We start from the raw sequence: 18,250 nt of genomic DNA, 5'->3' as shown, positions 1-18,250 counted from the left end.
TCTCCCTTTTCCTGGCAGGAGCCAGTGAATGTAATTTTTTTTTTTTTTTTTAAATTGCTGGAATGCTGGGGCCGGGTGGGGCAGTGATCAGGGGACTCGTGGGTCAGGCGGGAGATGGGGCTAGGCGGGGCAAGTCAGGGCAGCGATCAGGGAGGCTGGGGAGGCAGCAATCGGGGGGGCTGAGGGAGCAGGCAGGCCTGTTGGGGGTAGGCAAGCAGCATGCTTCAGCACCGGGGTGAGGGAGAGCCACAGAGATGCTTTGGCTGGCTACCAGAAAGTCTCTGTGGAGGACCAAGCCTCCAGTTGTCTTAGGGCACGGTCAAGGACCATGCCCTGCCCTTCTTTCTTCCCCTGCTGTTTTTTTTCCACACCTGGATATCCAGGGGTAAAATTTTGCCCTCCCGTGCTACAAACGCTTTTCATTCCCGCACATGCATCTTGCAGCACCTCAAAGGGCTTTGAGATGCTGCAAGACGCACATGCGAGTTTATGTGGATGTGCCCAATAAGGCGAGGGACCTCTAGTGTTCTCCTTTCTTCAAATAAGATCTAACAATAAAGTAAAAAGTTTTAAATGTACTTTAAGAGACATGGCTCAATTCAACCCTCGATAGGAGAAAATAGGGTAAACTGTTCTGCCTCTGAACCTGGGCCATCTGGTAGAAAAGTTGTAAGTATACATGCCACAGTGAGCCATCCAGGCAAATGTCATGCTCTCAGAGGATCAATAAACTTAACACTTAACTCAAAGAAAGCAACGTTGAGTTAAGAAATGTAAAATTCACACCTAAAAACTAGACATTATTACTACAAATATCCTTTTTTATTATTTAGCATAATGTAGTAATAACTTTTTGTGCTTTAAGTGCATGGAATAATGAAAAGATATAAAGGAAAGGGGAAGAGAGGAAAAATGCAAATATTTATTTAACTTAAATAGATTAGTATTAAGGTCTATTATGTATGCAGGAATGATAGCATATATTATTCAGAAAAAAGGATCCTATTTTAGTTTAAAAATTTCACGAAAAACAGCACTACTGGTACCAAGAAATTTCTCTCTATACCTGAACACATTTTAATTTCTCAAAGAGCTATTTAAAAAGAGCTACCTTGTAACACAAATTACCCAAAGAGTTACCCTAAGAACTTTGTCTGTCTCGTAACACGAGCATTTGAATATTCCCCCTCATGCCTGTAGTGAATGATTCAGGGTTTTATACAAGAGAATTATAAAATTAAATTCCCTCCTTTGTATGTCTCCACACAAGCTATTAGGTGTCAAATGTGAATACTGGTTATCAATATGAAAAAGTAAGTGACAATTCATACGGAAATTATAATCAGATATGGGCCAATAAAAACAATTTAGGTTATAGACCCAAATCCTGAACCTAAATAAAATCAAAATATTAAGCTTAGCCTATTGCAAAAACTAATACAAAATGTATTCTGTTAGCTATTTATTCTAATAGCTACCAATCTCAGTAGTACCAGAGGGCGCCTATACATGAGCGCGAAAGCTGCTAGATTTAAAATGAATAGTCTGCTGGAGTGGGGCAATTGCCATGCTCCAGCAGCCTGCTGCATCTCTTGTATCAGCATTCCTGTGCTTAAAAATGACAGTGGGGGCGTCTGAAGTAAAGGTCGTTGAACAAGCTTCCCTGCTGCCATTTTTAGGCACAGGGAGACTGATACAAAAGATGTGGCAGCACTTTAATTAGAGCAGCTCTCAGAGTCCTTGTACACTTTTAAAAACTTTAATAACTTATGTTGTGCACAAGGACTTTATGAAGACAACTCAAAGTTGTACTACCTGCATTTTAAAAATCACAATGAATACTGAAATTCTATTATCCAATATATTGCTCTATTACAACTCAAGTCATACAGTAAAACCTGTTTACAGTGAACTGTACGATTTTCAAATTATAATGATAAAGTAATGCCTCAATTCCCTTCAAAGCATTTCAGTTGCTTTTTTACTTTTCTTAGAGGCATTTTACTACTTTTTTTATTATTTTTATGGCAGGCATAAGGTGATTTTGCCTCTTGTGGGTACAATGTCCGTTCAGTACAAAAATTGAACAGCTAACTTTCCAGAAATATCTGCACCCATCTACTGTCTATTATCCAATCTCTAGCAGGGAAATTAATGTGTCATTCCACCACATGGTACAATTGTACATTATAACATTATACAGGGTCTTCATAAAGTCCTTGTGCACAACCTAAGTTATTAAAGTTTAAAAGTGCACAAGGACTTTATGAAGACCCTGTATAAAGGAATGTTATGCCATTCCACAATCATATGGAAATAAAATTTTGCTCATTATATTTTCTCCAGTTCTGGTGGCTTTTACCAATAATTCTTATTATATGGCCAATGGGTAGCCAATCTTTTATAATTTTTAGGCTATACATTTTAAATAAAGGGTCATTGATAAAAGCAGCTGCTAGACTAGATTTAAAAATTTTTGCTGGTCTTCTCATAGCTGGCAAAAATTCTCTATATCTACAAGGAAATACATTTGGGATGACTTCACAGTTTTGCTATGCATCTTTATTTCTCTCCTCTTGCAATATAAACCACTAAACCACATTTCAGAGTTCTTTGCATCAATAAGGATTCATATGACTGTTACAAGCTTTAAAACTAACTTTTAGTTATTTATGATAATCTTCCAAATACCACAATATTATATAAAAACTAAATATCAAACTCACTGTAGTGTATTTGGAGTATTAGTGCACAGTCCTCTGGCTTGCCTTAGATAACTCTGTTTGCCAACAAAGAAACTATTTTCTCTAAACAATTTCAAAAACAATGAAAAAAATAATTTTACATGAACTGGTATTGAATAAATGATAGTGTTACCTCTGTTTTATTTCAGAATGTACTTACTAGTCTAGAAAATACAAGGGGAAGAAATCAAGCTAAAGAAAATTGTGAAGATTAATTACAGATGTCAGCCTAATCGGAGTGGGAAATATGCTCCTATGGGCTAGTTAAGGGAAATATTTATTTTTAACAAATAGGGAGTGCTGCTGCTTTTCTACAACAGTTTGCTACAAGACAGACTTCACAAAGTCATTAGTCTTTGGACTGGAAAGTATAATGCTGCAAGAACTTATACAAATGTTTAGGTGATGTTGATGCTACAAATTTTATACAAAACATGATGCTGCAAAAACTTCTACAAATGTTTAGGTTTATTCAATCTGAACAGTCACATTAAGTAAATGGAGTCATCTACACAGTGTAAAACTGGAAAGAGGTACTAAGGTCTTTGCAGGATTAGGGTCTTGGAATGGACCAAATTGTAAAATACTTGTATCATCAAGCATATAGACATCATCTCCAGTACCGCTGTAATACATTTGTAACTTTCCAATTCTGGAACCAATGCAATGGTTGGCACTTCTAATGTGTACTTTAGTTTTAAAATACTTCTAACAGAAGATGAAATGCTTCAATTTAAAAAAAAGCATTTATATAAGAATGTTTCCAAGGTTCAGTTTCCTTCTATTTTTTGACCAGAGAGAGACTGGAAATCTAAAGAGAAAATGCTGGTCTTCATCTGAAAAGTACTTGTTGCTTCAATATTCTTTGTACACATCAGTGATATCTTTTATACCAGTTTTAAAAGTTATAAATCAAAGTTATAAATGGTATTTTCTATCAGTTAACCTGATTTCTGTTGCCTAGGTTGAAACACAAATGACTCATTCAGAGAGCCATGGCAGGAGTGATAACCATAAAAATAAACCCACTTTAAGTGCCTATCTACACAGGGAAGTTATAGCAGAAAAAGCTACAGTATGAATGGTGAATATACTTATTCTATGCCACACATCCACACTGCACAGCACAATATGATGTAGCTCTAAATCAAACTAGCTCAGTTAATGGAAACAGTATCATTACATCCAAAGGGTAAATTATTCTGGGCAGAGCACCAAGCTAATATGGCTGTACTACTGCCAAAGAGGGAGTTCTCTTACAGAAGCCCTCCAAGGCCAAAGAAAAAAGACCTTATTTACTTTACTTTTCAATTCCTTGAATTGTTTTTTCCTTCTTCCTATATCTTAAAGAAAAGATTTTCCAGTAGTGATTGACTGCCATCTGCACTGTTTAAGGTTTTTGTACTCAAAATGTTAAATCAGTTCAACTGTTTAATGCCGAATGGTGACTGGATCACACTAGCACAGGGGTGTCCAGCCTTTTTGAATGTGGGGCCAGATCATGAACTTTTTATCACTTAGTGGGCTGGCGAGACATATTCAAAGACCTCACAGGAACCGGTATCACATCACCCTGCCAAAATGAAAGTACAGAGTTTACTTTTGTTTCCTGTCGCAGCACTTCGGGCCTCAGAAAAAGGCTTGGAGACCCGGATGGCTATCCACAGGCCACATGTTGGACAAGCCTGCACTAGCACCTCCAAGACCATTTATTCCATCCGAACTAAAGTAACAATGTTCTGAGGCCACCCGGTGCTTGAAGTCCTGAGGTATGGAAAATGTGTCCTAAACCAAGCCATCCTTCTCACAGAGAAAAGATAATTCTTCATACCCTTCCTACTTGTAGCAAAATCAACTCCTAAGGCTCCCAACAGCTGGATGATTTTCATCTGTAAGGATCATTTTATTTGCAAAACTCATAGCCTGCCCGCTCTACCAATCCTTTTCCTGTGCTGATGCACCTTGCATAACTACAAACTGACTGAATGGCTGAATTGATCTTCATCGCACCTCTTGGCAGTTAAATTACAGCTTTAATTCACAAAGCAATGGCATCTTGGAGAAAGTGAAAGAGAGGAACCACCTCTACCAAAGCCTTTATTTCTTACTGTGCATCAAAACTTATTAATGAGCATTTAGACGTCAAAAACCAGTTAAAAGGTGCATACTTCCACTATTTTCAACAATCTCTTGTGTTTATGTTGGTCCAAGGCATTCCCAGCCAAGTGCGGGAAAGAGGGCTGCCAGAGTAGCAGGAAGAAAATATATTATAAACAAAGTAAAACTACTCTTGCATTGGCATTAGCAGATACAACAGAAAGTAACTGAGGATTCATACATGCAGATTCAACACATTCACATCTCTCACACCTTGTACTGCAAATTTCTAGAAACTGGTTATTATACTTTTTATAGTAAAAAAAGCCAAATTTCACATTCATAATATTCATAGTTATTAGAATTAATAAGGATTATTAGTAAATAATAATTCTTCCTGTGGCTATGTTTTTATTAAAATATAGCACGCGGAGTTCTGTACTTATTTTTGAGACCTCTGAACTTCAGGCTCAGTTAGGAAGGGAGGATAAAACTTAAAAAGAAAAATTACATCCAAGGTCTCTTTTTCAGCTCCCTTAACCAAACCCTAACTTACTGGTAAGAGATATTTAAAAATGATGGCCACTATACAATCACCAGAGCGGCTCTGTGGTACTCTGTGCAGCAGCAATGTAACTGAAGACTGGAGAGTGCACAGCCTTGGCCAAGTATGAGGTCTTGAACCAGTAGGGCAGAACATCTTTATATCTACACTTGTAATCAATGAAGAAAGGAAGAAACTGCAAATAACTGGCAGTTAAATGCAATCTTAATCTATCTTGCTGCAAACTGTAAATAAGAGCTAATAAAAGTAATGTAGAATCCTTATAAATACCAATTCCATTATTCTTAGTTTTTAAAACACTAGAATTCATTAATAGTCAACAGATGTCTTCTGAACAGCACTGAAAATTAAAAGGGTCACCTATAAAAATTTCAGAATTAGCTTTGGAATGAAAATTTTTTGCTAGTTCTGTTCTTCTAACCCACATTTTAAACATTCCATAATAAATCAATCCTTAAACTTCTTAAGTAGTAATGCGTGACTTTTGCTGGATTTACTAAGCATGTTTAAATATTTTTAGAAGAGCTGATCAGTGAAGAAAGTAGTTAGCTCTCCAACAAACCAGCTGTCACAAGCACATTCTTTCTTCAACCTGTGGCTTTAGCCACACATAAAGGCATGCCTGCTGTGAGAACTACTTCTCTGCTATGTCCTAGAAGAACGACGCAAAGGTACAGCATGGCAATGACAAGGGCAGTAGCAGGTATCTGGCATGAAAGGTCATGAAACATAAAGAGAAGAAAGGGCAGCAACAGAATGGGATGGAAGCAGCACAGAAGCCCAAGGAGGAGTAGAGAGAGAGAGAGCTAGTAAAAGGGGAGAAGGAAAGAGAGGAAACATTTTTTTACATCTATTTTTAACATCTCTGCTTAATAAAAGTTTAAAATCAAAAGCATTACCCCTGCCATCCCAGCAGCTGGAATTTCAGAGTATTATTCACTACAGCCATCCTTCCTTTGCTCCCAGTCCCCCGTTTGTCCTTTTAGTGACAACAATTATCATTTGTGTGCAGAAAGAACTACAAATATGAAGTGCTACCTGGTAGGCAAAGAATATTGTATGTCTCTGCTTTAACAGCTATGTATTTCCTTCCAGTAAACACTGAATACCACAAGTCTTATTGGCAATATGCTTATTTGTACTCATTAAATAATGTTCAACTATTTTAATATTTACATGACATATTGCCATACTCTATATCACACTACCAACAGTTATCTTCTCTATCCAGTCTGAGATGACACTAATCCTTATGGATAAGAAACAGCTAAATGCTCATTTACTGCATCCAACTGAAAAAGATGGTACAGGATTCTATTTGTCATATATTGCATCTCAAAAGAAGTAAAGTTTCCTGTTCTTCTTTAAGAAATGATGGCTGTAGCTCTGACTGAAATGCAAAATAAACCAAGGAAGGAAGATAATTTGAATATTGGTGCTGAATGCAGCTAGCTGTGACACTACAAGCTGAAAGTAAAGGTTTAGTTTTGCTTTGAAATTACTTTTGTTCAAAGTGGTAAAAAGGCTGCACACCACTGGAGACTGGCTTGTGGAAACTGTTTCAGAACAGAGAATTTCAAGAATCCTTTGGCCTCTGATATAAAACTCCTTTTATTTAACATTGTCTAATTGAAGACATCTGTAAGTGGTGCCACACAAAATTTAATTCAAGCTTCAAAATGTCAATAAAAAGTGTCTGTAAGAAAGAATACTGGTATAACCTAGTAGGGAAGTGTACATCAGCATCTATGTAGCCATACAAAATTAGGAATATAATGGAAATCTGCTGCCTGACTTGACGAGGTGATAAAAGGCCTTTTCCTATAAAGTGAAATGAGCTCTATTAGTCTTCAGCTTACAGGAATGTAAAGGAGGTCAACTCAGCAGAGAAAAGTAACAATCTCTCCACACATGGCTTCATTCAAACTGCAACATATCAAATTACTTGTGTAATTACAATAACCTGACAATTTCATTACAGTCACGTGGTAGTTAACTCTTTAGGACTGACAACAGTCCCACAGTACCACATTTTTTCTTCGGAGGCTGTGTACTAGAAATGAACTGATTCCATATCTTGGCCTAAGCCATCAACTCCAAATAAAATAAAGTGAAAAAAGGAACAACAAAATTAAATGATTTTATTCATTATTTTTCACACGCAATAAAATACATTTTCATGCAAGCTACATTTTAGCACATATTTTTCTGCAAAATTTCCTTGAGATAGAATTTACTGTTTGATCATTTCTACTGAACTTTCTACTCAACAAAAAAAATTCAGGGAATGATAAAAAATGTATAATCAACTTCCTCCATACACCCCAACTCACCCATTATTCATTCCTTCTCTCTCTCAGCCACAGCTAGGTGTGTGCAGATACCGCAGCCAACAAAAACAGCAAGCTACACCTTCAAAATTAGTGATCATATAGGATCATAAGCATAGGAGTAAAATGCAGATCGTAGAGCTCTTAAGGCCCAATAAGATGGTACACCTCAACTTTAAACAAAATGAATCTTGAAAGAGTTAAAAAATTAAATAAAATCATATTGCAGGGACCTAACAATGGATGAAGGTAAGCAGAGTAAGATGGGAGAGATTACCACATCTCTGCAAAGGCAGCAGAGGCAGTGACTAATTTACTTTTTATACCCCCTAAAAAACAAAAAACCCAAAACCCTTTTTCACAGTTCTAGTAAGCCTTGGAGGGAGGAAGGGAAGGAACATAGAGGACTCTGGGATACTGGGTGTCCTCAAAACCTGCAAGAAACAAACAGCTGTTCAACTTCATGCAGAAGGGGAAAAGTTCTTCATGTTTAAAAGAGCTATAAATTTCTTGCGGAACAGCCATTTTTCTTCTACAAGAAAGCCCTCAGATGGCTATGTGCTGTCTTTCTGGCTTTTCTCCTGGCACAAAATGTAATGCCAGTACATGGCCAGAATCAGAATTAGTTCAAAGGACAATAAACCACAACCGATAAGCATTAAATCAATCTCTTTAAAACAACATGTACACATTCCCTCATTGCTAACTGGCCAAGGAGGTGGCGGCTCCATCCCTCATTGGCTGAGGGGGCTGGTGCCCCCCGCCCAAGAGTACGTCCTACATTCTGGGGATGGGTCAGTGGCCACGCGAACACTAATGTATGTGTATTGTACATTTTTTACAGAGGGTAGGAGAAACAAAAAGATGCACCAGTCCAGTATTAAGTACTTCTGATATTTTAGACTTAATATTAAATTCTTACCTCAAGTGGAGAGTCACAGAGGAATCTTGTGAACTGCATCGGTCGGAAGGGTTTGCCAGAAGCACAGTCCAAAAGAATCATCGAAACAAACAGAATACACAAAACAAAGAAACAATAAATTTGCATACAATCTTTATTATTTGCATGTATTATTTTTCGATTACTAACAGTCTATGCAAACTCTATGACTATTAGATGTTTTAAAGCCTATAAGCAAAAATAAATTAGTTCAATTAATTGCATCGTTTTTTCTAAAAACATACTACGCTTCTTGACTCCTAGTTCTGAAAAACAAACTATAAATTAATTTTACAGGCTCATACTAGGAGGAACTGAAAAAGCTATATAAGATTATGGACCCATAACATAAAACGTGCTTCCGAGTTATTCCTATCCTAAATTCACACTCTACACAAGTTCGAAGTCTCTGCTCTCCCTTCCTTCCCCTCCCTTGCTTCATCTCTCTCCAAGCTCCTCAGTCATGGAATGGCATTTCCGGACTCCGCTGGCATTTTTCCCATCACCAGAGCTGGGGTTGTTAAGCCTTATCTGCTGGGAGATTGATTACTTATAAGTATATCACAGATAAGTGTGCCAACTTAATTCCATGAAATGCCAACATCCTGAAAGTGCAAGCAAGAGCCTTCCTTCAACTTATATTGAAGTATTATAAATAATCTACAGGAGAAATTCAAAACAGCAATTCTGATTTTGCTCAGGGTAGTAAAATACTAGAAAAATGCAATTATGTGACTTACCTAAAAACTATTCATTTGTAAATACAAGCATGATTTTTATTATGTGGAGGTTGCCAATATTTTAAAAAGTACAACAAAATGTCTGTTATGTCCAAGCTATGTCTTTAAAAAAGTACATATTTCTTTTATTTGTTTTTTTAACAGCTATTAGATGCTGCCAAGTTTGATTCACTCCCTAATGAACTTATTTCAATTTATATATGCTATGGAGGAATTCTTCATTAAAAGAGACGTGTATGCAAGTAATCATCTGATATATCATTTGCTGCAGACATTTCTTTCCTTGGAACAGCAGAGTAAAATAGGCACTAAAAACAAAAAACAATGTTGCCCATATTGCCAAAATGCAAAATACCCCAACACAGCTGACTTCAGAATCAATATCTGTATACTAAATATTAACTTTCTCTTGCTTATGGAAGTCCACATTCATTCACCAGAACTACTATAAAACAGATCATTTAAAAATTGACTCCATCTCCTGGAAACTGCATGGATCTGCAATATATTAACTGAAGAATCAATGGAGTAGTACCAACTGAGCAGTAAGTCATAACCTAGTATTTAGATATATTAAAAAAGACTGATTCTAAAATAAATGACAAAATTAATCAAGAGCATGAGAGAAGTCAAATTTAAGGTTTTTCCTAGCCCACTATTTTTAAGTTCTCTTTCAAATACACAGTAATATCTAGTTGAGCTAAAAGTAATAAAAGTAAAAATATCTGGATGTGCTTTATGGAATAAAAAGGAATTTCTACAAGCAGCTGCAGAGGACAAGGCATCTTGTGTGTTTTCTATAATTAGCCCTTTCAGATTTACTCACAACTAAGGTGTTTGATACCCTGAGTACCTTTGAGTTTTGTTACAGGAGCATAGGAAAACGAATGGCTGTAATATTCTAATTCCATTGATCATTCCTCAAAAAAGTAAATATTTTAAATTTTCAAAAGAGTTACTCAATTGAGGCACACTAATTATAATGCAAGAAGAGATTGATAAATTCCTACATTGCTTGTCTATTTTTTATGACTTCAGTATCAATCATTATGGCCAATCGTTTTCGAATATTCTGGCACCAGAAAAAAAATAAACCATGTGTTACCAATTTTGATGTCAGAAGACGCCCAATAGCTCTTAATCTGTAACTCTAGCTTTACAGTGCAAGTTATACCCAATGGGTGAGTAAACTGAGCCAATGATACTTTTCAAACAGTTTTAATGATTCTCAAGTCCCTGCTGTGCAAGTCCTTTGTTTTACTATAATAAAAAGATTTTTTAAATCGAAGTCTTAAAAGTTTACATAACCATAACTTCCATTTGCCAGCATGTATGTTGTTGCAGCTTTCTATAAGGTTTGTCAGAAATGCACTCTCATTGCAACTGCTACCCAATAGTTTTGTAAAGTCAACTTCCAACAGAATATTGAAAAAAAGGAAATAGCCTTCCAGCTGGAAAGAAAGAATAATCTGGAACCATTTCACAATCTTCTGAGAAACTATTTCAGGTCTTCTACTTGATCTAATCACTTTTATTTTTTTCTCCATTTATGCTTGTTACCATTCATCTGCCTAAGTGTACATGTCCTAGTTTAATTTTCTGGGCATTTCACTTAAGAAAATGAAAGTTCTTACAAAAGCAAGGAACTAATTATTGCAGAGAGACCTACAGTTCTGGTATTCTAAAACGTTATGAACTCCACATTTATAATGTCAAAAATCAACCAAACAACTGCTCATTATAATCCAGGAACATAAGCCACAGTAAGTAAATTTAAGGGAGTTTAGTTTTGGGACTAATAGGATACTTTTTAGATTGGCTTTCCTTATTTGCTTCATATAATACTCAGTTAATAGAAACAAACTATATAGGACATGAATACAACTAAGAATTAAACTTCCCCCATGGTTATGTTTCATCAGCAAAACAGAACATCACAAGAGGTATATACTGAAATATCTACACTGGGCACAACACAAATTCCCTTTCAATCTATTTTACTAAGAACATACCTAAAAATAAACAGCACCGTGAACTGTAATCAGTGTACACAAAAGTGATGGTACAATTGTGTTGCGTTTTGGCACCAGCAGGACTTGTGAGCGTTAGAAAAGGTATTAGATTTTAACTCAAGACCATCATCTCCTCTTCAGTTGCACAGAAAGTGTAATCAAACTGGCAGACCTGGTAGCTTTGCAAAAACCCAACTGGAAGAAACGGTCTAATGCAGTGATTCTCAACCAGACTACCACAGCACTAAGATCCTCTTAAAGGTGCCACAGCATGCTGCAAAATATTAGTGCCATTTGGTTTGCAAACACCTACACATGAATCATAAGATGCTCAGATATTTCAAACCCACTGGGCACATCTGCACAAGTCACTATGGCACAGTGGTTACTGCACATTTATTTAGTACCTATACAAACAAGTACTAAATAAATGTACAGTAACTGGACCTACAGCGCAGCAGTGCCGGCAAACACCTTTTAAGTGACATTACTGCACAGTAGCCTAAAACTACTGTGCTGTAGCGTCTAGGTATGGCTTGTGCCACATGACGCTACTACTGCACAGTCAGCATCTTGTGCAGACACACCCAACAGTGTCAAAAACATTCTGCCCTGCTGTGATCTTTCAGAGGTCTTTGCACCAGAAGACTGCAAGCTAACAGTTGACATTTTCCCAAGAGTGCTTTGAGTCTAACAAGGTTGAGAACAACTGCTCTGATGTCAGCCAGAAACGTGCAATTCAAAATTGATATGCATGTCTCACAAAACAATTGTGTACACATTTATAACGCACCGCTATAAACTGGGATATAAATATGGACCGAGTTTACAGCCACTTATTGAAAGAAACTACTCAGCTTGAAAGTATTTCTGGACGTGCTTTGATCAATATACACTATTAATTTTATTCCCAAACCAAGTAATTTTTGGTCTTTTTAAAAGTAAGAACACACACTTATGAATTCAATGCCATGTTTATCTTGAATAAAGAAGCTCCTAAAGGGCCTGGTGAATTTATATCAACCCACTTGGAGTCCTGTATCTATAGGATTTTAGTTTGATCCATAACGGCCTCATGGGAAGACACCCTTTGCATTATTTTTTTTTCTTTTGTTATTTTTGGTACCAACAATGTTTTAATAACAGAAAGTTCTACATTGTTTAAAAGCTACGTGGAACCTTAAGTACACTGGCAAGAACTTTTTATAAATCCATCACATTTAGAGGTGCCATACAGCTGGATAACAACAGAGAAAAAAGTGAACAAGGCAGCTACAAACTTATGGTGCCAATCTCAATAATACACAAAGTCCTAGAACAAATTTTGAAGAAAAAGATAATTAAAGTTGTGGAAGTAAGTGGAAAATGAGATAAAATGCAACATGGATTTAACAAAAACATATCATTCTAATTTACCCTGATCTCAGTTTTTTTGCTAATTATTTTTGTTTTAGGAAACCACCGTTAAATCTATCAGAACCCCAAAAACAATTTGTTTAAGTGTTATATGAGAAATTCTACATTTAACTGGAGAAGATGAGGATTAGTAGAACCAGTAGTTGGATAAGGAAATAAAAACAGACAGTGTGAAGAAAAACGAAAAAAAAAGGAACTGTGTAGCTGGATAAAGGTTACTAGCAGAGCTTTTCAGAGACCAGTCTTATTTGATATTGATAAAATTAGGAACTTTTTCTGTTACGTCAAAGCTGGGAGGGATCAGCAGCATGGAATATCATATAAAAAAAACAATTACATGACTGAAAACTGGCATAACAGAAAAGGGCTAGAAGTTAATAGTACAAATAGCAAGATCGCATGCTTAGGAATTAATATGAATTTCTGCTGTATGCTAGGATCTAACTGGAAACAAACAGAAGAGAAAATCTCTCAACTACCGACAGATGTTACATAAGCACCTATGTGACACCTTGTGAAAAGACAAGAACATGTATCAAGTTCTCAGCCATCACATGACTAAACTTCTAGAATAGCCTTCCAATAGGACTAATGGAAAAGAAAACCTAACTAGACTTTAGATGGACCTTGATAAATTTATGAATGCCAATCAGACATGGGCTGCTAGGAGTAGCAAGGGAGAGGACTTGACAACCCAAGAGGTTCTTAAATGTCTTGTTCCTTGTCACATAGCCAGCATTCGTTCATTTGGTACTTGGGACATCGTTTCACTGACCCGTGGTTTTACAGCTCAAACAGACAAACAACTACATTTGAAAATGCGGCAAAGTACCATTTTGAAGTCAAAAAAAGAGCACAAATGATCCTGATCAGCATCATTGTAAAATAATAAATTCCCACAACAGCACTGCCATTACATTCAGGGGATTTCACACCTGGATGAAAACTCAACTTGAGAAAAAAAAGCTATCGTATCAGAATTTCAAATCCATGATAGACTAACCAAAATTGCTAAGGTTTTTATTTGGTCAGTTTTTCCTTAAAACTGCTTAATCTCTCTCAGCCTTGTGGTCAGTGGGCCAGAAGGATGGATCTCAGTAAATCAACGTTCAGAGCAGGACAGGAATGTGCTGGGAAAGGGTTCAATGCTTAGTTAAAATACGAACTTCTTGTATAACCCTGGGTAAGTTACTTTATTTCCTCCATGCCTCAGGTCCCCATGGGTAAGTTATTTCCATCTCTCATAGAACTATCTCCATCTGTCACAATTATTACTGGGCAAAAAGATACTACAGTGATGTGGGCTCTGTAAATAACTAGAGAAAACAGTTTGCATATTGATAATTCCAGGTTTTTGTTTTGTTTTTTGTTTTTGTACAGAGAAGATCAGACACATGGGTTGGAAATTTATAAAGATACAGAACAGCAGATTCACAGCCTCAAAGGTAGCAGTTAAAAAAAATCAAGTGCTGGCAATGTATAACAGTTGACAGTTCTGTCACCAGACCGAGTAACAAAGCAATTGACAAACTAACATTGTAACATGAAAGTATCAATATGGGAAGTACACCTATGAATAGGCCAGAAAGTTAAAAAGTTGCCTTAATAACTAAGAGAGTTTTAATCAGTCTCACACTGAATGCTCAGGAGAAAAGAAAGTGGGAAGCTAATGCATAGGTAAATCTTACGCCTTGACATCTGCAGTCTGCATCATCTTTTAAGTTGTTTTCTTGCATACAAGTAGATATATGGTTACTAAAAAACAGAATAGTTCCCTTAATGTTCACTGGATTTCAACATACTTTTTTTTAAATTAGTTCAACTGTCTTTCCAGGGAGGTAATGAAAATAAAGGGGGGTAGGGGGTGGGAAAGGGAAGGAAACCTATTAATGACTACATCAGTAACATTTTTGCACCTTTTTGAACAGTGAATCTTTGTATGCCATTAAATTATTTCTTCCAAGACTAATATTTAACTAAGCTCACGGTAAAGAAGTTGTCCAGTTACCTTTGCAGTGGAAACTGAGGGACATACTATTTTTTATACAAGCTTGTCATTATAAAATACTCCAAATAACTGAAATGAAATACTTGCTTCGGTAGGTCTAAATGGCTATAAAACTGTTCACTCTTGCTCTTTGTGAAAACTACTGCTGAAGTTTTATGATCATGTATGGAAATGTTTTCTAACTTATGTAGCCACCACACAGTTTGTTTTGGTTACTCTGCAGCTGCAAATGTTTCCTAAAGACAGACTAACGAAGTCCTAAAGCCTAAAAGTTGCACTGAAAACAGCATGTGGCACAGACAAAAATAACCACACTGATAATGGCAAATATGAAGGAAAAAGGGACGAAAAATAATTGCATAAAAAAAGAAAATTATGCAAGTATTTCTGAATTATAGTAAAAGATTCAAAGCTATCTTAAAGATGGACTCACTGGGAGCACCCACACATGCAAGCACATGCGCTTGCAGCAGCTCAACTAGAAGCAGCGCAAATTTGAGCCAGGGCTTTTTGCCTCGGCGCACGTGCTCGGACATGCACTTTATTGTGGAGCAAATTGTGACACTTGGGGCAAAATAACCCTGCCTGGCTTCTCCTGGATCTGCAGCAAGAGGTGGGGAGCTAGAGCCCAGGGACAGCACAGGTGTCCAGCAGTATGAAAAGCTGCCCTGTCCTGACCCCAGCAGTACGAAAAGCTGGCAAGTAGCTCCGGGCTAGTCACTCTCAGGAGTTTCTGGGGCCCAGCCAATTGGTACCTGGGGACACTACTCCTTGTGCCAGCTGGACTGCTGAAGCAGCCCTGAGAGTTCCCTGCACCCTCTGCCCACTGCAGCAGTATGATAGTGGGGGCTGCTGCCTGGCTGTGACCTGCTGTACACCTGCCAGACCCGGATGGAGACTACACAGCCAGTAGAGGCATCTGCCCCTTTGGACCAACTTCCAGTGGGCTGTGGCTGCACAGCTGGCCTTTGTGTGGCACTACTGCCATGTGTGCCCTCTGCCTGGCCATCTGGGCAGCTATCGCCTGGAAGAAGTTCCCAGTGTGGTAGCCTGCTTTGAACTGTCAAAGCATGTCCTCCTGGCCCCATTTGGCCAGGAGGTCAGCTGCCTCCACCTGGGTCCAAGATGACAGCTCTGAGCAGGCAGGGTCCTGCCACTGGCCTCGCTACCAGGAATTCTGGTGTTCCCTATTGAAAACTGAAAAATCCCTGATAAAAAAATCCCAAAGTCGCACTGTAAAATACCCCAAAATCCATGTTTCTCCACAATTAAAACAAAAAACCAAGACAGAGACACAGAAAAAGACAGAGAGCATGTGCGATCAGTTGGACAATATTTTATTGATATATCTACAGTGTTAAAGCAATTTGGAAGCCTACCAGTGTCTCCATCATCATTATAAAATGAATTCTAAATACCTATATTTTTGCTGTCCCCAAACAGGGGTTACACCCCACTCCAGCAGGGCCCATGAGCTCCACCCCAGCCCCCCAATTGCTGCCCTGCCTGGCCACATCCCCCACTGGCTCCAGCAGCCTCCCCAATGGCAATCCTACCCAGCCTCAGCCCCCGCTTGCACCCCCAGCTCCCTGACAGCTGCCCTCCCCACCCCAGGCTCCGGCTTTTTAAAAAAATAAATAAAAGTCTCTACTCACCACAGGAGCAGGGGCTGCAGGGGCTCTGAGGCCTGCTGGCAGAGCATCCCCCCCACACACACACACAGAGCAAAGGGCAGTGGGGGGTAGCGGGGCCTGGCTTGGGGCCACTAGTGCTGTCAGCTTGCCCTGAGCTGTGTGTGGGGGCCCCCAGTGATCCCAACAGGCAGCTAGAACTGCAGTGAGTGCCAGGGTAGGGGGTTAGTTTTTGGTGGGGGAGGGTTAATTGTGGGGATGCTTGGGGGCAGTAACTGGGGGCGGCACAGGTGGGGAAGGGATCGGGGATCCATGACCATGCCCTTCCCCACTTTTTTTCACTTTGGGTTTTTTTGACCTCTGGCTATCCAGGGGTCTAATTTTGCCCCTGCTCTGCAAACCTGCAGCATGGGGAACCTTTTCCCATATGTGCCTACTGCGGCTTCTGAAAGGGATTTGAGACGCTGCAAGAGGTACACGCAGGCTCATCTGGATATAAAGGCACAATTATAAGCCTTCATAACTTTAAAGAGAATAAATGGAGGATAAGCTTGAAATAGGGATAAAACTACAATGACGCACCAACACACAACTGGCAGAGATGATAACTAGAAAGTCTTCACAAGAACAGATAATAGAAACTGAAGAGAACTTTACCCGAGTTCTTATTAAATGAGACAAATGATGCTAATAGCTTTACTTGCTAATAAATGAAACAATGTTGTAACTGAATGGTAAATGTTAATACCTCTACATGTTACAGGTATTATGCAATTACATGATTAATTACGCAATTACCTAGATACAAGCTACACACGCAAAGCGGCTATCACACAATAAAAAGCTCCAACTAGCTATAAAGTTAGACCTTGAAAATGTGTACTAACTTTATAGCTAATGGTGTGGAGCTTTAATTTGAACATGTAGCAAAGTCTTCCCTGCAGCTTGGAGCCCTGTCAGCTGACATGGCTCCCAACTGCAGGGGTGCACCATGCCTAGCTAAAAAACCCCAAGCCCCAGGGATTGCAGCAACTCTAATCCCCTTCATGCACCCCTGAGCCCTAGGGATTGCAGCAGCTGCAATAATCAGGTTCTAGGGGTTTCATGCACCCCCAGACCCAGGGGATCCTGGCTGCCATGATCTCTAGGGGTGATCCCCCCCCAGGGTGCAGGAAACCACACACATTCTCTAGCCCCTGCAGTGATCCCCAGAAGTTTCCCACACCCCCAGGGCAGAGGGGATCATTGCTGCAGCAGCAATCCTCCAGCTTGGGGGTAAAGGGGCAAGCTCACAGCTGGGGTGCATGGGGCTCCCAGCTATGGAAGCTTGCTTCTTGCCAGTGTAGAGGGAGCCTGTAATCAGGCTCTCCATACGCCAACAATAAGGCACAATAAGATCTAATACATAATCCCACAAACCTACCACTTGCCATTCACATGTGGCATGGTAGGAAGCACAATAGTATGAATTATGCAAGAGATCCCATCATGTTTTTACCTGCATGTGTAAAGGCAGCCTATGTGTTTTATAAAATAAGTATTTGTCAATCCTGATATTTACTTTTAAGAAAAAAAGTGAAAATACTTGGATTTGTAAACTCAAAACCCACTTATGCATTTCAGCATACTACAAAAGCCTTTCATTGTCATTTTAATGATGTAGTTTTAGATTCAATATTTTAGCTTTTAGTGAAGTTTTATAAATGAAGATCATACCCTGATATCTGGCATGATTTAACAATCATATCATTATTGATTTTTTTTTTT

The 18,250-nt window shown here is 38.4% G+C and overlaps 1 protein-coding gene across 1 annotated transcript in view; it reads right to left on the bottom strand.

The window, feature by feature from the left end:
* Nucleotides 1–18,250, bottom strand: part of ATE1 (arginyltransferase 1) — a 160,611-nt gene that overhangs the window by 105,630 nt on the left and 36,731 nt on the right. The window contains exon 9 of the mRNA XM_019555462.1: nucleotides 8,659–8,691. Within this exon, the coding sequence (XP_019411007.1) occupies nucleotides 8,659–8,691 (33 nt within the window). The remainder of the gene's footprint in view (nucleotides 1–8,658; nucleotides 8,692–18,250) is intronic.

Source organism: Crocodylus porosus, unplaced genomic scaffold (genome assembly GCF_001723895.1).
Source record: "Crocodylus porosus isolate Cpor-Errol unplaced genomic scaffold, CroPor_comp1, whole genome shotgun sequence".
Classification (NCBI taxonomy): Eukaryota; Metazoa; Chordata; order Crocodylia; family Crocodylidae; genus Crocodylus; species Crocodylus porosus.
This window is presented reverse-complemented; position numbering and strand designations above follow the sequence as displayed.